This window comes from Myotis davidii, unplaced genomic scaffold (assembly GCF_000327345.1).
Source record: "Myotis davidii unplaced genomic scaffold, ASM32734v1 scaffold480, whole genome shotgun sequence".
NCBI lineage: Eukaryota > Metazoa > Chordata > Mammalia > Chiroptera > Vespertilionidae > Myotis > Myotis davidii.
The window spans coordinates 683,899-704,666 of NW_006292360.1; the positions used below are offsets into that span (position 1 = coordinate 683,899).

The 20,768-nt window shown below is 49.0% G+C and overlaps 1 protein-coding gene across 1 annotated transcript in view; it reads right to left on the reverse strand.

Moving 5' to 3' along the window:
• Nucleotides 1–2,650: 2,650 nt before the first annotated feature.
• MARK3 (MAP/microtubule affinity-regulating kinase 3) overlaps nt 2,651–20,768 on the reverse strand; it is a 107,988-nt gene continuing 89,870 nt past the window's right edge. Inside the window, exons 16-19 of the mRNA XM_015565397.1 lie at nt 11,690–11,947; nt 7,775–7,801; nt 5,712–5,756; nt 2,651–3,190 (exon numbers count right to left, since the gene is read on the reverse strand). Of these exons, the coding sequence (XP_015420883.1) occupies nt 2,845–3,190; nt 5,712–5,756; nt 7,775–7,801; nt 11,690–11,947 (676 nt within the window). The 3' untranslated portion in view covers nt 2,651–2,844. The remainder of the gene's footprint in view (nt 3,191–5,711; nt 5,757–7,774; nt 7,802–11,689; nt 11,948–20,768) is intronic.

Consider the following 20,768-nt stretch of genomic DNA (forward strand, 5'->3'; position numbering starts at 1 on the left):
GCCGCGTGCTCAGAGGCGCACAGGAAGCCCCTTTTCCTGCCGCGCTCTCCAGGCTTCCGGGAACCCACCGCTGCTTCCTTCGTGGCCGGCGCGGTTCCTCCGTTCTCTGCACGCGCCTCCGGTGCAGCCGGAAGCCCGAGAGCTGGGCACACGCTGAGCCGCGCCTGGTCCTGGCCTGCCTGGTCCTGCGAGGGAGGCGGCGTGTCTGGAACAGTCACCTTCCTTTCCAGACCAGGACATCGCCCTGCTTGTCGGGCATCAAACCAGCAGCACCGGCTGGCCGGCCACATGCCTCCGCCCCCCTTGGGTCCCAGGGAGTGGAGGAGGGGGACACGGGGCCTTGTCTTTGCTGCTTAAACAACGTTCAAGCACTCCAGAACATTCCTTTACAAACCCGTGTATGCAGAATAAAAATGCCATCTCCTGAGAATGCAGAATCTAAAGGGAGGGCCTGGCCCCTCAGCGAGGGATGAAGTTCATGTTGAACCCCAGTAAAGGTAACACCTACACTGCCACTAAAATCACCGTCAATGAGGAATAAAGCCTTTGCATGCGACCACCTCAGACGTCTGACTCCTGTGGTGACCACGGGGCTTACCCCCACTTCTCACCGACCAGTGTACCAGAACGCAGGGTGGCGAGGACAGAAGAGCAGCTGCCAACGACACGGCTTCTTTCTGCATAAAGAGCGGCCATTTCATCAGGGCACGTGGTGAACGCATCTCGCTAAGGCCTCGCTGAGTTCCCCTCGCCCTGGAGGAAACAACTGGCGGCTGTGGCGGTGGGAAGACTGGAGAACAGGCGCAGCCCCCACCCCGTGCGCAGAGCGGGACTCCACCCTCTGCCCCTCTGCGGGCCGCACACAGCTGGCAGAGAGCCTGCTGAGGGCCAGGGCTGGACAAGGAAGTGACAGGCCCCAGAAGAGGGAGGAGGGGACTGCTGATCACTAGCGAAAGTCTGAAAGGTTTCAGCGAGGTGCCTGTGACGTGCTCCACGCTTACGTCAAAGGGCACTCAGCTCTGCCCCCCATTCTTCCAGCTCCGGTGGCCCCCAGGCCTGGGCCCCTGCTCCCTACAGGCTGAGCCCCCGCTCCCAGTCTCTCCAGGGGGAGTCCAAGCCTGTGCTGCTGGCCCGCCAGCCAGGCCTCCCACCACCTGCCCCCACGCAGGGCGAGCGCGTTCTCTCTGCTGCTCCTGCCAGAAGCTGTGTGGTCGCCTTTGGCTTCTTCTCACTCACCCGGCTCCACCCAGCGCAAATGCATTTGACTCGTTTCAAAACATCCAGAACAGCCACCACCTCACCAGCAGCATCTCTTGCCTCATCACCGCCAGCCGCCTCCCGCCGTCCCTGGCCGCTCCTGGCCACCAGCACTGCGCCCTGAAGAGCTGAGGCTGCACTCTCTTCTCCGGGAAGTGCCAGCGGCTCCCGTCAGTAAGACCGTCTCTGCAATGACCTTCCAGGCCCTGGTGGAGTGTGACTGCATCTCCCTTCGCTCGGCTCCCACATACGGTGCACTCTGGCCTCAGGCCTCTGCAGGTGCCTCCCCTGCAGCCCAGGCCCTGCTCAAGCACTGAACCCTACCACCCACAGCCCTGAGCACAGCACCTGCTGGGACCCCGGAGGCCTTGCCCAGCGCCCATTTTTCACGGCGTTGATACGGCTCCGCCCCAGGTGCCTTCCTGGTCGCGGTGGACTGCCATGCTTTAGAGCACCCCTTTATGAGACTAGGGGTCTGTTTTGCTCACAGACGTGTCCCTGACACATTGGGACAGTGTCCTGCTGTGGCCGACAAGAGTGTTTGTGACTTGAGTGTCCAGACTTTCCTCCTGTGACCAACAAACCCAGAACCCAAACAGCACACCCATCGAGGTGACAACTCCCTGTGAGAGCAAAGTGTCAAACTGGCTGATGAGTCGTCAGCTCACAGGACCAGGGAGGTGCTGGGAAAGCTGTCAGTCGAATTCATGAAACGAACCACGAAAAACGAGAGGAAAGTGACATACTTCACAGAGGAAATCCGGAACCGCCAGACCCGCACTGCTGCTCCCAGGAGGCGGAGGGGGGCCGGGGAGGCAGCCACTCCGACTCCCTGGCTCCTCAGCCGCCGGAGGGAGGGCCGTCTTCTCCCTTCACCGCCTTCAGGACCCTCTAAGGACCAAGGCCTCCCACACTCGCCAACTGCTTTTGTTCGACTTGCTGGTGAAGCAAAAACACTCCGTCACTGCCTTCTCCAAGTCTTAAATACAGTACTAGGACACAATGCGAGGTTTTACTGAGAAAAAGTGAATGTTTAATTATCTTGTGAATCTACTTAGAAAAACACACAAGCGAAGTTCACAACTATAAATTTAAACCTTTTGCACTAAAAAACACACGAACAACAAACACAAAACCACAGGCATGAACTGTAAACCTGTACTAATTACCAACTAGTCTTAAGGTTAATTCTTAGTAGTTCAGTATTTCCTCCTTGGCAAGTGTAACAGCTGTAGCACCAATGACCTCCCACAGAGCTGCTGGGACGGGCGGCCAGGCAGGGAGATGCTCCGTAGGCACCACCCGCACGCGCGGCCCACTCGCACCCACAGGAGGCACGTGGAGATGGAAGTCACACGCTGACCCTCAGGGCAATGGAAAGAAGACAGAGGGCACACGTGTCACACAGCTTTAATGTAGTGCATTCGTAGAAAAGAGGCCAGCTTTCGCTCCCAGGCGTGCTCTCGTCCTTATAGTTTAATACCATGATTTAGAAGATGCAGACGTTATTGCCTAAATATTATTCTATACATTTCCACCAGCGCCCAGGAACTTCGGGCTGCTGCTCTATTACACCATCGTTCCCGGTTACAGCTTTAGCTCATTGGCAATCTTGGAAGCAATGTTTTTGAAAGCGATGGACGTCCCCGATATCCGCTTGAACCGCACCCCGTTCAGAGACAGTCTTGGCAGCTTGCACACCTCCATCTCCCACTGCACGAGGGTCTCCGCGTGCCCGTCGCCGTGGACACAGAAGAGGAGGAAGCGCTCTCTCTGCTCGTAGTCGCAGTTGTTGGCGTCCAGCACTTTGCGGATCTCCCGCATCATGTCGCTGGGGTCCATGGAACTAGTGGTTTTCATGCTCCAGGTGAAGCGCAGGGAGCGAGGTTTTGCTTCTTTGTTTTCATCCTTTTGCTCAGCAGAGACGTTGCGACTGAAACGCACAGCGGCAGTTTATTTTCATTTGCACGGGACAGGGCCCTCTACTCTAGCTAGCACACGACCAGCTCCAGCACAGCACGGAGCCGGGCCGTTTTCCTGCACAGGCCCACACGTGGTTATCTGTTGCTTTTCTAAGAAATAACCATCTATTTGCTTCCCCCTAAAGTCACAGGCCACACATGCAGAAAATCTACCTGGCTGTAAGAACTTCACCCAGTCATGTACTTACTAAAATTAAGAAAATAGTTAAATCAGGCAAAGTAGAGAGAGAACTGCCCACATGTCCAAGAGCCCAGCTCTGCCCCAGGCTGAGCACAGGCGGCAAGGAGCCCTCAGCCCCTCATAGGGGCCCTGCCCGTCTCCTGTGACGGGATAACTAGCGACTCAGCAGTTCAACCTGCTTTCCCTGCCACCAGCCCCACAGGCTGAGCACATAGCTGTGTGGGAGCAGGAGGGGGGGGGCACTCTCTCAATCCCCTGCACCCACCTCATTTTTCCTTCTACTTTAATTTAAACATCTAGTTTCAGTTCAAAAAAAATTCTTACATGACATTATCTTGCTAGTGCAATAAAAAAATAATGTTAAGGTTTATTTGTTGCCGAGCAAAAGTGACCTGTTTGAATGCAAACTATGGACTCTCAAAGTTCAAGCCGAGGTCCCCACATCCATAGACGTCACAGTGGGCCCAGCCAGGGTTCTCTTGCAGCCCCAAGAAGAGGCCTCCTACTGCCTAACTGTTAACTTATGGACACAGACTGCCATTCACCGTCTCCTTCGGGTACACCTGGAGGCCTCGATTAGGATGGTGAACACCTAACACTCGTGCGCACTGAACACACCCAGCGTAAAATGGGAAATGTACTTAATCTTAGGGCAAAGTCATTAGCAGTGCTGAGGGTAGGCCACAGGTTTCACTGTGCATTCAGTTCCCTGGTGCTGACCTGCTGAGAGGACATTCCGCTGGATTCACATTCACCAAAACCGACTGGAAGCTTCCTATGTATAAAAGTCTGTCGGGCACTGAACAGGCCATAAAAAGGAGCGAGAGCTCTCAGATGCAGTCGGGGTGTGGGAGGACTGCCCCCTGAGGAACAGCAGTGACCAGAGGGTCCCAGAGCCAGGCAGGCCCACCTCCTGGCCGGAGCCAAGGAAGGAGGAACCGCTCCTGGAGGGGCTTCTGGGGAGGACTCTGAGGAGCCCCGGGTCCCACACCACCCCGGGGGCGGGAAAGCATCTCCATGTGCGAGCAGAGGGAGTGTCAGCAGAGGCACAGGGCGGACATGAGCAAGTGTGCCAACAGACGGACTGGGCAGTGACTCCCTTCCTATCATGGAGGGGAACAAGCTCAGGACAGCCAGAGCCTGCGCCAGGCTAGAGTGGGCAGGCCTGGGGCATACTGCGGCCCGGCTCTCACCCCGACAAGCTGCCTCAACTGAGGTAGGCTGCTGAGACTCTACAGGGCCTCACATGGACATGGACACGGCCAGGCAATGGGGCCACTGCAGGTTTTCATTCAGAAAAGTCCTATGACAGAGCTGTGCTTTAGAGAGACCAGGGAGAGAGCCAATGGGTGTCAATAAGGACCTGAGCAGCATGTGGCAACCACTGTAAAGGGCACAGGGAGGGACCAACCATGGAGACGGAGTCCTGAGCCTCGCTGGTGATTCTTTGGTCCCCAATCTGAGCAATGACAGCTACCCCAGATTTTAAAGCAAAACACTCGCCTGGCTGGCATGGCTCAGTGGTTAAGCATTGATCTATGAATCAGGAAGTCATGGTTCAATTCCTGGTCAGGGCACATGCTCAGAATGCAGGCCTGATCCCCAGTATGAGGCGTGCAAGAGGCAGCCAATTGGTGATTCTCTCATCATTGATGTTTCTACCTCTCTCCCCCTCTCCCTTCCTTTCTGAAATCAATAAAAATACATTAAAAAATAAAATAAAATACTTGAAAACATAATCACTGTTCTAAAAATCTAATTTTCCCTAGCTGGTTTAGTTCAGTGGATAGAGTGTCAGCCTGTGGACTGAAGGGTCCTGGGGTTGATTCCAGTCAAGGGCACATCCCAGGTTGCGGGCTTGATTCCTGGTAGGGAGCGTGCAGGAGGCAGCCAGTCAATGATTCTCATCATTGATGTTTCTCTCTCTCCCTCTCCCTTCCTCTCTGAAATAAATAAAAATATATTCAAAAACCTAATTTGAAATTTCTACTCACTGCTTTCATGTTTGAGACTAGATCTATGCTAGGAGTCACTGAGATACCTGGAGTGCTCCCACCAAACCCAGACCCAAGTTCCTGTTGTTAGGACCCAGACAGTGGCACCCTGGCGCCCTCCTGTGGTCCTGGGGTGTAGCACACCTCTGGCCCAGGCCCACCGCCAGGGGGCAGCAGTGGCACTGCCTCTTCCCAACCACAGAACCCAGACCCACCAAACCCACAGGACAGCAGGAAGAGCATCACCGCAGCCACAGTTTTTAACATAAAATATATTTTAAAAATCATTTCCCTCACCTGGAGCCCTCATATCTCCCGTTCCTCTCATATTCGGTCGGAAGCCTGAACGAAGAGGATGCAGAAGCAGAGAAGTGGAAGAGAGAAAAGAGGTCTTACACAGCAGCACACGAAGCCGGGTGCAAACCACAAAACCCAAGTCACCGGTGACCTAGGTCTCTCTCATGGCGGCCCAGACAGCGCTCCGCCTCTCCAGGTGTCCGCAGGCCGAGCAGGTGGCGGGCTGCACACTGGCTTCCCAGACCCGGCAGGTGCCCTGCCCGGCCCTGGCAGCAGAGCACTCGTGGCCTTCGACTGGAGGGACGCTGGCCTTTTAAGTAACTCCCCGAAGTGTAATGGCTTTCCATGAAAGGGAACTGGATTTATCAGCGGAATTCTACATTCAAGCAGGTAAATGTCTTTCCAAGAAAAACCTGGAAACTAGGAAGATCAACTCAAAGCCACCACCAAATGGCATTTCCCTCAGGAAGAAGGTGGTCTTCCCAGTTTTTGGTAAAGACTCAAGTTAACCAAGCCTCTCAGGGGCCCACTGGTTTCACGGAGTGAGAAACAGTAGCCAGCCTTCCAGGGAGCCGAGAGGCACAGGCGCAGGGTGGCCTCCATGGCAGACTTTCTGCCTCAGGTGTGTGCATTCCAAGGTAGTGAGCAACATTTTTGGTCTCTTGACTGTCAGCATCAAAAAACAGTCATCTCACCCTAGCCAGTTTGGCTCGCCCTCGGACGGAGGGTCCTGGGTTCAATTCTGATCAAGGGCAGGTACCTCAGCTGTAGGGCTTGATCCTCGGCACTGGTTGGATCATGCGCAGGAGGCAACCAACTGACATGTCTTTCTCACAATTGATCTTCCTCTCTCTCTAATATTAATAAACATCCTCCAGTAAGGATTAAAAAAAAAAAAAGTCTTCTGGTAGGAACAGCATACATTACAGTGCTTCAATTAAAAACAAGACATGCTTGCCCTAGCTGGTTTGGCTCAGTGGACAGAGTGTCGGCCTGCGGACCAAAGGGTCCTGGGTTCGATTCCGGTCAGGGGCACATGTCTGGGGTTGTGGGCTCAATCCCCAGTGGGAAGAGTGCAGGAGGCAGCCAATCAGTGATTCTCTCTCATTGTTGATGATTCTATCTCTCTTCCTCTCCCTTCTCTGAAATCAATAAAAATATATTAAGATAAAAAATAAAATAAAAACAAGACATGCTTGCATGGTGGGCATGGCACAGTGGTTGAGCATTGACCTATGAACCAGGAGGTCACAGTTGGACTCCAGGCTGAGACCTATGCCCGAGTTGCAGCTCAATCCCCAGTGTGGGGCATAGAGGAGGCAGCCAATCAATGATTCTCTCTCATTATTGATGTTTCTCTCTCTCCCTCTTTCTCCCTTCCTCTTTGAAATCAATAAAAAAATTTTTTTAAAGACCCACAAAAAACAAGATACACTTTCTTCAGTGGTTGGTGGAAAGTGGCTTTTAATAAAATACTATTTACTCTTCAACTCTGAAAATATTACAACATTTCTGCTATGCAGTGCCCCAAACCTAATAGGCTATGAAGTGTGAGTTTTAGACTTGTCTCTCATTTCAGAATATGAGCTAATTTCCCTCTCACTTTAGAGCCTTTTGCTAATTGAATCCTCTATGAAATGAAAAATGATGACATACACAATCACAACTTACCTCTGCCCGCTTGAGGCTGCCCATGAAATGTACACTAATGTTACTGCACATCTCATTCCTCAAACAGAAGCATGCTGAGTGTTATTAGTATGAAGACAGAATTATTCGGATGCTAAATAATTCTACTGAAGAAAGAAAATGCACAGAGCATGCGTAGGCCTCTTGTTATGTGGGTGCCGCAGTCCCTTTCGAAATGCCTGAAAGAGTTAATCTATTTCTTCCCCCAGTTTCCTTTCAAGGAAATAAGTATTTAGTTCTCAGCAGAAAGTTTAGTTAAAAAAAATAAAACAAAAAACAAACAGGGCTAAAAAGCCAAACCTGATGTTAATTGCAGGAACCATTTTGGGGTGAGGATTGAAAAAAAAAAGTATATATATATATATAAATCCTACCTTTTGATAAACCTGAATGACATGTTTCTAAAAGAAATTAAGCCAAAAATAAAAATTAACAAAAATGACTTGTACAAATGAAATATAAATTCAGTCAATTATAAAGAGAAAGAAAAACAACAAATAAAACAGGCTCCTTTTCTGTCCAATGAACAATGAAACAGTGATATGTGTTGAAAAACTAAAATTATTACAGATAATTGAGGATGTGATCTTTTAATTATAAACATTTAAAAATCTATACTTGTGAGCAAAACCTCCGCATGGACACTGACATCAGCTGTAAGGAGTTTAAGGCTCTTCACAAGGCTCTATGTTAAGACAATAAAGTCAACATCTTGTCTGAAATAAATGACTTAAGTCATTTGCAATAAACTAGTATTAAAACATTTTTTTCAATTTTCTTCAGTATATCTTATGAACAAAAATTTCACGTTCTTATACAGAAACATTAAAAATTTCATTATAAAATGTTTAACCATTAAGAGAATCATTGCTTACTTCAGGAAGGTAATTTAAACATTAACAATAGTTATAAATTATTTTTTAAGAAAAAGTAACTTATTAGGGTATTAAATGAAGCAGACTTTTCAGTTTTAGATACTGAAATGAATGGAAATGTCATGACTGTATAACAATGGGTGATTCATTTTTATGTTTTAGGAATAAACTCAAAGAGTCCAATTTAAAAAAAGTGACTCTGCTTGTAAAACATTTTAGGAAGATGCTTAGGCTGAGAGGAACAGAATCTGACCAAAGAAACTTGAAATTGCTGGTCAGGCTGGTGTGACCGCGCTATCAGCCTTCCTGGGCAAGAGTGGCCTGGGCTCGTCGAACGACTTGGAAAGCCCATGGCTGTGACTGAGCACAGGAGGCACGGGGTGTGTCTGCGCTGGGCTGGCTGAACGGATCCCCGTGTTTGTTTTGTTTTTCTCATCTGGGGCGATGTCGGCAGTGCTTGAGACACTGACCCATTTAAGAATATCTAACTACTGTAGGTACTACGACCAAGCACTTCATCACCAGATCAGACGTGGTACACAGCAAGTAGAGAAGATCATGCATTGAAAAGGTTTGGTAAATATTTAAGCACTACATGAAGGCAGTATTATTCAACTGTTTGTTTTAGTTGAAAACTGATTAAAAGGTCTTTAAAATGTATTTTCATTCCTGAGATTTCTACCTGAGAAAAGTCAGGGTTATTGGTCAAGGACCTAGGACCGCTTTTCTAATTTTTCCTCCCACGAATCCCTTGAGGTAGAGAGAGCAGGAAGCTGCAGACCTGAGGCCTCACCTCACTCCCGCTGAGTGCACAGGGCCTCAGAGGTGGCAGGGCCCACAGCTCACCCAAACTACAGGGCATTTGGGCAGAGCTGGGCGTACGTTTCCTGGGGCCTGCTCTCTGCCCACCGCAGCAGGGCAGGTCACCTGTGCAGATTCTAAGTGCCAACCCGAGCCTGTCAGGGACTGAACACAGCTGCAGCTGTTAGGGGAGGCCCAGACGCTGAGAAGACTACAGCAGAAGGACCGACTGTCTTTACGAATAAACTGACTACATGTGAAGGAGAGCACCAAGGAGACTCCAGACTTCAGCCTGCAAACTTGAAAACAGAAGACGATGACCTTTCTGGAAAACGTGGGGGTGGAAACTAAAACAAGATGACCCCCTGGGATTTTTAAACAAGAAACCTCAGCCTCCAAGTTCGATTCAGATACATGAAATAAACTTAGAATCTTAAACATGTGCCCCATCTCTCTCAACCACATCTCCAGTTTCTTCTATAAAATTGAGTGGTATCTACTTCACAGGGTAGACTGTGGAGATTGATGAGTGTGTGTGTGTTTATATATGTAAAATGAGTATAGCTATACCTGAAATTCTACAGACATCTACTTATCTTAGTGCACAGAAAGCAGTCAAAAATTTTTATCAATATAGTACATGTATTAAGATGATTTTTATTTTTTTAAATTATCTTTTTATTGATTCAGAGGGGAAGGAAGAGGGAGATAAAAACATCAATGACGAGAGAGAATCATCAATCGCTTTGCCTCCTGCACGCCCCGCACTGGGATGGAGCCCGCAACCCGGGCCTGTGCCTGGATCGGGAATTGAACCGAGACCTCCTGGTTCATAGGTCGCTGCTCAACCCCTGAGCCACGCCAGCTGGGCTTAAGATGATTTTTTAAAACAAAGCACAAAGAAAACAAATAAATTCAAGGATTTAAATGATGGGCCCACAACAGACCAAAGTGCAGGGCCACTACATTGACCGCTGTGACTAGTGCTTAGCCAGACCTGACTGCTGCACCTCCATTCTGTGCTCAAAGGGCACCCACCAGGTGACGGCTGGCAACAGGGCCAGGGAGGGAAACAGCCAAGGGAAGACACCCAGCTCCATCTCCTACCACCCACGTTTCAGCGGCCGATTCCATTTCAGTCCCCAGGAGGGAGCAGGGGACAGGGAGGCCTGGGGTGACACTGAAGGGGAGGAGTGAATTATTGTGGGGGGTCAAAAAAACTCTTCCTGGAATGGACTTCAAACCTGGCAAGACCCTTTAGACCATCTGCTCTCTGCCCAGCCTGGAGCACGGAGTCTCAGCAAAGGGGCCAGAAGAGAGTGAGAGGCAGGCGGGAACCTCTGACTGCTCTGGCCCTAGTCAGTGCTCCTGACGTCAGAAGTCCTCCCTCATCTGGTATTCAGTAACAAACAGATCATCTGGGCAACAGTTTAAAGTGACTTGTCTAACTTTTAGATGATTGATATAAAATAAAACTATGGGAGGAATCAAGAAGACTTAAAAAGTGGTATTTAACTTACAGTTTAAATACAAAGGCTGCTCATGAAACTGAGCAGCAAGCTAATGGGCCAGAGGGAGTGAGGCGCAGACGAGGCACCAACCACTCTGGACCCTGAGAAGATGCACTGCTGTGCTGAGCAGACAGACGAACAGGGGGGTCGGAAGCAGGTAAACCTGCAGGACACCCGGACACACGAGTGCACAGCGAGGCGGCTCAGCTTCTCGGGCGTCCTGGACATGCAGGGCTCTCAGGCGTCCTGGTGAGGTCCCGGCTAAAGGTGCCTTTGACTATTTGCTGCTGGTACGAAGTGGCAGCCAATGTTTCTAGGCATCTGCAACCTCTACAGCTCGATTATGGACATAAGTTAAAATACCTCAAGGGATCCACAGACATGTCCCAGGGCCCGGAATGACAGCCTGTTGAACACATGAAGAATTTCATACACGACCAGATACTAGTTTCCTTCTGAGCTGTTATTCGCATAACTACACCACTTCAGAAAGGTGCCCTGTTCTTACTATAATTCACTGAGACCAACAGAGAGCACAACTGCAAGACTCAGACTTTAAGACACTTAGCGCTCCTCAGTGACAACTAAGTGCAAGGAGAAGAGGAACTGTGTCCTTCTCGGTGACTGCGCACAGAGTGCCAGCCCTGCCTACCCTGGTCTGGGGTTCTGCTCCGCCAAAGTGGCCATCTATGCAGACAAAGGTGCCATGCAGCCCGGCCGGTTGGTTGAGCATTGACCTATGAACCAGGTCACAGTTCGATCCCCAGGTTGTGGGCTCGATCCTCAGTGTGGGGTGTGCAAGAGCAGGCGATCGATGATTCTCTCTCATCGTTGATGTTTCCATCTCTCCCTCCCTCTCTCTGAAATCTATAAAAACATCTATTTTTTAAAAAGTGTGATGCAAGGAACAGTAAGGAGCCACGACCTCCCAAGTGCTGGGAAACGTTTCCTGGGATTCTCATCTACAACCTTTCAGTCTAGTTAAAGAAAGAAACCAGAAACACATGGGCTAAAGACAAGTGAACAGCAGCCAGGCTGGCTTCCCACGCACAGAAGACATGTCTCCTCTTGCTGCAAACAACCAGCTCCACCTGGCACTTACCTCCTTGTGAGTTTTGAGGTTAATTTACTGAAAAGATTAGCGGACCCTCGGCTTCGGGCCTGTGACAATGGCGTGGCTTCGTGGGACAGGCTGGGCGAGGCGGGTGGGCCGTTATAGGTAGCAGTCCGCCGCTCGCGGGGCTGGCCGTGGAACGTGCTGCGACTCGCGGTGCCCCTGGGGAAGCGGACGCGATCCGGGGTGGCCGCGCTGCTGATGCTGTGTGTGGAAGCCACTGGGGTTCTCTGGTCAGGAACGGTGCTAGAAGATGAGGAAGCACAGAGCTTTACATTTCGTTCACCAAATCCTGTCTTTGCGGCAAACATGGCACACAAACATTCAGTCACAATATACCTTTTATCTAAAGTGGAGAGAACCAGCTTTAACAAAACAAGACCCCAGGGGTGTTTCACAGGACTGAGAAGGAAAAGTAAGTTAAATGGGAAAGGGGGCCTGAGGAATCATATGTAATGGAACAAAGCCTTGTGGAGTTTAAGGGAACAGCAAACTGGACAAGATAATGCGGGGAAATTCTAGGACATAGCATGGCTTGCAACTCAAGCGTTCTTCCTTTGCTTGCCCCTCAAATTGCTCCCATGCAGAGACCCGTGCCCCTATGGAAGAAAGAAAGGCTATGCCGGTGAAATTGAAGACCAAGCAACTGAAAAGTTTTGGAAGCACACGATGGCATAGCTGTTGTGACACTCCACTTGCTGAACGTGACCTGACGAAAGGGGTCCTCCCCAATGTGTAGGATGCGAAAGCAAGAAGACACACCGACGACCGAGGCCACCGTAAGATGGGATGTGCGGGACTCGCACACACTCAGGACAGACACTGTGGACAACTGTGACGAGCGTGGGCTATGAAATCCACAGCGCGAGTTAGGAAGCAGCGGGCACACGTTGGTGCCGCGAGGAAGGCGCATTTCCTTCCACAGCCTGGACGTTATCTCCTTCACTGTCTGGTGGAGGGAACAGTATCTTGGGGGCCCAGAGGCTGGCATGGACATCGAATTCTGATGTCTCGGCCGCCAGGTGGGAGGTGTGGTGCAGGTGAGGCGGGGCTAGCTGCGTAAGCGAACGTTTCTGTCAGGCTGGGAGGGGTTGGGGTTTGGGCAGAGGCAGAAACAAACGATGTGATGGACCAGCGACAAAGAGCAATCTGTGGTTTAAGGCACAGCTTCCTCCCCAACCATCTCAGAACAAAATCTCTTAAACTAGTTCCGGGGACTCCGGAGCACCTCCTACCATGTAGCTTCCCCCGCCCCCCAACAGTAATTTTAAAAGTGTATTCGCTTTAAAGAAAAGAAGACATCTTCCACGTTTGGTCTTTATGCCAGAGGGGCAATGTCTTCTGAGCTGTGTGTGGCAGAGCCCACTCTACAGAGAGCCCACGTGGTCAGGTCCATGATGAGTAGACACACTGCTCCCCACCTGTTCCAGAGTTGAGAATCTTCCTACTCACTGGACATTCACTTCTTCATAAACAAGTCAAAATCCCTAAGGGGTCAAGGGACCCCCTTTTCCCAGGTGGAACGAATGAGCAGATGAGCGTGTACAGAGAGGCAGAGTGGCTTCCTGCCCGCAGTTGCCCTGGCACACGCTGCGGGACAGACCCGTGACCTCACTTCATCCCAGCGCCAGCGTGTCCTTGAATAGCCGAGGGCGGTTTCTTTCCTTAAGGAGAGTCGGATGTAGAACTCCGGCCATACTTTCAGTCTTTCGGCAGAAACCCCTCCGGGTCCTCAAGTCCTGGAGCCACCTGTTCTATCCTCCTGCCCTACCATCTAGAGCAGTGGTGCTGTCCTGTGGGTGTCAACTCCTAACAGTGCTTCAGCCAGCCCACCCACCTCTCCCATCTCCTCATAGGCAGGGCCCATCCTGTCTTCACTGGTCCCCCGGCCTTCACCCACATGCCTTCCAATGTGTCCACCAGTGAGCTGTCTAATATATAAACCTGACCTTGTCACTCATATAACCTTTCAAAGGCACAGTGTTCAGGATGAAGTTCAAACTCCTCACCTGGCACCCAGGTAGCATCCTTGGCACCCAGAGCCTGGCCCCTGCCCTCTCTCCAGGTTTTACCTTCTACGTCACCTCCCAGAACTCGGCCAGCAGAGAACCGTGGCTCGTGCAGGGGCTAAGTGCTCTCCTGACAGGAAAGGAAGGTGAGTGAAATGAGCACTAGAATTGTGGCAGTCCCACTATGAGGACTACCAATAATAAATTGCTCAATAAGACCTTCTTGTCCCTGAATTTTTGAGAATTTTGCCCTCTGACTTGGGAGAGTGGCTCTACCATAGTCATAGACATACTGGAAACAAATCCCACAGAAACATAAAAATGGATTCGGTTTTGTGTTTTTGCCACTCTGCACTCCCTTTCCCTATGACAAACAAACACGTGAATCCTGCTTTAGGGGGAAGGTTTCTGGGCCCCAGATGTTGCTGACTCCACCCCACAACAAGTTGTGTCCGGCAGTGACAGGCTTCAAATTCAAGTCAGACCAACAGGGACGGAGGAGACACCCGGCTTCCTGGGTGTGGGAAGACGGTAAGTCTGATCCTACTGGGCCCAACCAGGGATCCAGGACAGAACGAGGAGCTGCACCAACTGTCCCTGCGCTTTCTGGTTGTAGGCAGAGATGACCTGTTTCATCAAAGCTTGAATGGACCGGGTCCTGTCACCTGCCACACAGAGTCCTAAAGGATTAAACTACGTGAAGAAATGCTTACTTGTCCCCAATACATACAGACATACATAGACACACGTATAACTTTATTTTTAACAAGTTACATATAAATACAACTCTTTCTACTCTGTATCTGCTCAGGACAGGGTCAGGGTCAGCACTCTTTATTCCCCCACCAGCTGCTGTCACGGACTCGCCCACGCTGGGAACTGACTGACAGATGCTGTAAGGAAGGCAGGGCAAGAAGGGGAGGCAGGACCGTCCGGCTCCTTCCCTGGGGAAGAGAAAAGGCCCGCAGGCCCTGGGGCAGGAAAGGGCTTTTGGTAAGGTACTGGGTAAGGCTGCACCATCTACTCCCCACGAGGCACGCCGTCAATGGTTGGCCAGTGCAGGCAAGATCTACAAGGCATGCAAGCGAGACAGGAGTCTGGACAGACACGCTGAAGTTAGAGACCTTCCTAAATAGGAAGTGTAAATCATAGTCTCATGATAGAATATTAATTTTTTTGACATACTAATCTCAGGGGCACTTAGTGGATTATGTTTTAGAAATTTAATATATGTTGTACCACAAAACAACAAAAAGCCGCGGTCCCGCCTGGCACCAGCCCCGTCACCGGGTGCGAGTGCTGCCGCTTGCACCTGCTGATGGCACCGGCCCTGCTCACACCCGCTGCTCTGCACCGTCAGCAGGTGTGAGCGGGGCTGTCGTCTTCCCCACTGCCGGCACCTGGCGCTGGCCCTGATCGCTCAGCACCATTGGCAGGTGCAAGGCTCCTGGCAGACGAGACCAGGGACCACAGCAGGAGGGGATGGGCGGGGGGCACAGAGGAAGGGCCGAGACCCACCCTTGCAATCCACAGTTCCTTTCAAGGTGCACGAATTTGTACACTGGGCCCCTAGTTTTTAAATAAACCTTAACTTAAAAGTTGCTTTGTATTTATGTCTGATTATCTTTTTGTAATTTTTATTTTAAACTCTAACCCACTTATGATTACTGATGGACGTGAATTTTTAATTTATTTTAATATGACATCTATCCCAGAACAGAACATTATGATATGAATAGTTTTGGTTGCTGATTCAAAGCATATGAGTGATTAGGCAAACGCAGAATTAAAAACATAACCCAAGAGACATCTGTTGTAACTGTGATCAAACACCCTCTGCTCAGTCCTTGGGCCTAATGCAGGAGAAATGCATAAATGGGTCAAGTCCAGATCAACTTCCCAACCATAAAATTTACCTGTGACATCAAATACCTACAACTTCTCTGGAAAACTTCTGTTATGCTTTACTATAATGAATGACATCCCACTAATTCTTGGGGGTTCTCAAGTGAAAACATTTTCAATAGTCTCCTGGAGCTACCCGACAGCACATGCAAGCAAGATGGCACCCACATCCTGTAGGGTGGTTAGCAACATCACTAAGTTGAGAGATTATTGTCAGTGTAAACTAAGGAAATTCTTCCAAGTACCTATGAACACTTACGATCAGTAATAAACGCTAGTGTTTGTTGAGCGCTGAGTCAGTGTCTGTGCTAAGGGGCTAAAGGCCCACAGTAAATCCATAGGACGCTGACAGGATGATGATACGATGAAGATGTGACGCCACCTCCTCACACCCGGTTTACACTGACTGCTAGTCCATGCTGGAATGGGCCTGGTTTACACTGACTGCTAGTCGATGCTGGAATGGGCCTGGTTTATGCTGATTGCTAGTCGATGCTGGAATGGGCCATTTTAAGAGACTGACATCTGAAGGTGGAATAACCACATCAGGGTTATAGCAAAAGCAGTCTGACTTCACACCTACTTTCAAAATAATAGTCTTTTTTTTTTTAAAATATATTTTATTGATTTTTTACAGAGAGGAAAGGAGAGAGAGAGAGAGTTAGAAACATTGATGAGAGAGAAACATCGATCAGCTGCCTCCTGCACACCCCCCACTGGGGATGTGCCCGCAACCAAGGTACATGGCCTTGACCGGAATCGAACCTGGGACCTCTCAGTCCGCAGGCCGACGCTCTATCCACTGAGCCAAACCGGTCCCCAAAATAATAGTCTTAATTAGAAAATTACTCATGTGCCTCATGCCAAAACCAAGGTGTGCTATATACCTTTTCTCCACTACACACCAATGACTGGCTTTACTTTTCACACAGTAAAGCTGATAAAACAAAAGATTGCACTATGAAAAATTAATGAATAAAATTAATTTGAAAATGAAGAAACTCTATTAAAATAAATTGTATTGCTTGGCAAGAGATACACTTGGTGAGGCTTTAAGCCTTGGAGCACCCCATGCTCAAAGTGGAATGCGGCAGGGAGCTGAAGAGCTTGGCGAAGCCATGTGGACAGCCTGTGGTCTAATCTCCCGTATAGTTTCCATCAGCCATGATCACTCTCATGCTGGCATTCTGTATAAGCATTCACATATGTAAGAAAAAGCCCCACATAGTCAAGGCTGAAAACAGAACTTAGGTCCTTTCAGAAGTTGCATAGCCCAGAGACCGTGCAGCTCAGTAGGATTTTGCCAAGGAATAAGATAAGCATATGGGAAAGGAAAAAGCAACAGTCTGCCTAAGAAGTCAGCTGTGCATACAGAAGGCTCCGTGCATCAAATTTATGACTCATGCATCCATTTTAAGGATAAGAAAGTTGTCACATTTGCTGCCGTAACTGAAAATAAAAAGTACGACCACTACAGTTTGGCACTCAAACCTCCAGTAATTTTCCACATTATTGAAAATCCACTTTTTAAAAAAATATATATTTTATTGATTTTTTACAGAGAGGAAGGGAGAGAGATAGAGAGTCAGAAACATCGATGAGAGAGAAACATCGACCAGCTGCCTCCTGCACATCTCCCACTGGGATGTGCCCGCAACCCAGGCACATGCCCCTGACCGGAATCGAACCCGGGACCCTTCAGTCCGCAGGCCGACACTCTGTCCACTGAGCCAAACCGGCTTTGGCTGAAAATCCACTTTTAATTTATTTGTAAGATAAAAAGGAAAAGGGCATCCAGATATTATTCTAAAATTATGGGCCCTGTCTCATGTGGTTTGGCGCTAAAACTCTGCTTGGTTAAAGATAAAGACAACACTTTTAGACGCAAAGTGCTGCAATGACTGCTGCTACCAGAAGCAATGAGGCCCCGTCAGGATAAGGAGTCAGCCCCAATGAGGACAGTGCCTGCAGGCAAAGCAGACAGACAGTGACTCCAAGGTGAACTGAAGCACTGCAGACAAGAGGAAATAGAAGACCATGTGCACACACATAAGGGGCGGGAGGCGGGGGCGGGTTTGGCAGATCTTAGCCTTAACATAAGTCTCTTAAACAGTCTGACTGGCCGGGTCAGTGTAGCTCAGTTGTTAAGTGTTGACCTGTGAACAAAGAGTGTGATTCCCGGGAAGGGCAGGTGCCCAGGTTTTGGGCTCAATCCCCAGTAGGGGGCATGCAGGAGGCAGTCCATCAATGATTCTCTCTCATCACTGATGTTTCTCTCTCTTCCTCTCTGAAGTCAATAAAAAAATATATTAAAAAAAGTCCGACTGTACCTCAGCGAATTGTACATTCTAAAGTTCAAAATGAATCTGATAAATAGCTCAACAACTGAGAAGAACTCATGAAAAGAGGAAGAAGGGCCACAAAACCACTTTTTCCTAGCTCAACAGACTAAAATCCATAACAGATGAGAAACTTCTGCCTAATTAAGTCTTCTACTGATATCTTCTATTAAAGTACTTTGAACTAGGAGAAATTTATAGATTTGAGAATATAACCAATAAAATTTACCAGCACAGACTATTATTAAAAATATATCAATTAGAATTTGTAAGCTATCTAGCCCAGTTGCTATACAATTTATTAATAGTTTTTAATTATAAGGAAAGAGGCAATGTTAAAACAAGCACACACATAGGAATCAGAAAAGAGAATACTGGAATGTAAATATTTCGAGAAATTCAATGAATAATTGCCCTGGAAGGTATGGCTCAGTGGTTACAGCATTGGTCCTCAGACCAAAGGGTCGCAGGTTCAATTCCCAGCCAGGGGTATTGTGCTGGGCTTTATATCTGGCGTTGTGGCCAGACGGGTCACGCTGTGCCGTGTGTTCCTAGAACACACAGATAGGAAGGTACTGACATCAGCCCAGGCCTTGAGATATGGTCTCATGGCCCCTTCCCAGCACGCAGGCCTTCTTTCTCAGAAGGCCCGGAAGTCTCATTCCAAATTTGGGAGACAAAGGACTGGAAAAAGTATAAATAAAGAGAGTTTCCTCCATATTGGGGGCCCAGAATTTGAAAGACACATTTTCTCTGGGCCTCCACAGAATTTAGTAATGAAATGTAACTCCTGTGGTCATTGCTGCAGTTCAGCCTCTGCTTCGGCAGGGTGCTGTAACTGTAGTCGCTGGCCATGGAAGTTGGCGCTGCAGTTCAGCTTCTGCTTCGGCAGGGTACTGTGACTATAGTCAGCTGGCCAGCTTAATACAGGCTCTTAAATTTAAATTCTGAGTCAGTGGTCTATCTCGCTGAGTAAACCCATACCATTTGGAGGCCCCCAGCAAGATCCCCGGCAAGGGTGAGAGGGACTCCTTATTTAGGGCAGGAGGCTCTCCCCCAGCAGGGGTGAGAGGCACCCCCTATTTAAGGCAGGAGGCTCTCCCCCATTTATCGCCAGGCACGCAGCGAGATACCCCACATCCCTGTGGGGAACGACTACCAAGGAGGCCTCCAGTATCCGTTGCGGGTGCCAGGGGGGTGGAGGAGACTCCACCCAAAACTTTCAATTCGGAAACCGAGCCACCTAGACTCTCGAGAGAGGTAAGGAAGACGGGTCGTTAATATAGGCCCACAAAAGGACCTATACGGAGGGCTGGACGCAGCGGTACTCCTGGTCCTGACCTGCGGCCACGATGGTGGCCAGGGTCCCTGGTTTGTGTGGCTTTAGGCTGCACCGGGTTTGTTGTCTGGTGTTTGTTATCTTTGTTCTTTGTTGTCTTTGTCTTTGTCAAAATGGGTCAGGGTCAGTCGTCTTCGTCGACCCCTATCAGTTTGGCCCACGCCCAGTGAGTGGAAGGGGAGCTTGATCACCGCCCGGGAAGCCATAGAGCTCCCTTAGGCAATTAGTCAGGAATTGGTTGGATTGCGTAATCTCTGAGTAAACATTTGGTAGAAGTCAAAAACTTGGACTGTCTGGTGTATGAATGTAAGTGTGAGAGTCTCTGTGAAGAGAAAGCTGCTTTGTGCTGTCTGGCTGTGCACATGCGACTATTTGTTATGTCTCTGTTGTTTAAAGACAGGGCAAACCCTGCTTTAAGGGGAAGAAAGTAGAGAACTTTTAATTGCTTTGCTCTCATGTATAATTTTGCTGTGTTAGGTTAAAATTTTAGAAGTTTAGGGTTAATGTAAAGGTAGTACATTTTCAGCCTAAAGAAGTTTAAACAAAGGCTTGTTAGGTTAAGATTAGTAGATTTTCCCTTCAGAGTAGGTCTCTGTCAGGGACAGCATCCACTCTGACTGGAGGAGGAAGAGAGCTGAAAACTGCTCTGGAGCGGGTGTGAGATAGGGTAGGGGCGGTAGGATTCGCTAGATAGGTAGTAGGCTCTCAGCCTGCTGAGATGGAGGAGCCTTAGGCTCGGGGGACAAGGGGATGATCAGAGAGGTCAAAAGTGGTAAAGGAGGAGAAGGATTTGAGCCTTTGGAGCTTAAAAAAAGGAAAAATCCAGGAGGGAGAGCAGCTAAGGACAGAGTAAATGGTTAATGCAGAAAAGAGGGGAGCTGTCGCCAGGGAAAGTGGACCAGAAGTTATGTTGATTTTTACTTATCTGAACTATGCTGGAAGCACAGTAAGTTTTTCTCTGCCCCGTTTTGTTCTCTTTAACCCTTCCAATACTAAATTAGACTGATACAGTATACTTGAAATTACATAGGGAAGGAAGCACCTGCTCTTAGTAATCTAAGAAATACTGGCTGTAAAGGATTGAAGTTTGTAAGAAAAAGGAATTACTGAGTAGAAGGTCTGAGGCATAGTTATGCATTTTTAAAGGACATAGAAAGAAGGTTTAAAGGCTAATTTGAAACTCCGAAATTTATAAAGGTTGTGTATGTGATAAGAAGGAGAAGAGGAGAAACCAAGAGGGCATCATAGGTAAACACTGGAGATTGCTGCCTCGCACAACCACTTCAAAAATACAACTAAAAGACGGAACGGACATCACCCAGAACCACAGGAAGGCTGGCTGAGTGGAAATTCCACAACTAGAAGGAAAGAGAAAAGCATACCGAGACTCAGAGGAGGCGCAGTGCGGAAGTGAAATACTGGCTGGCGGCTGAGGGCGCGGTTGTCTGTTTCAATCCGGAGGGGGGCTCTGGGTC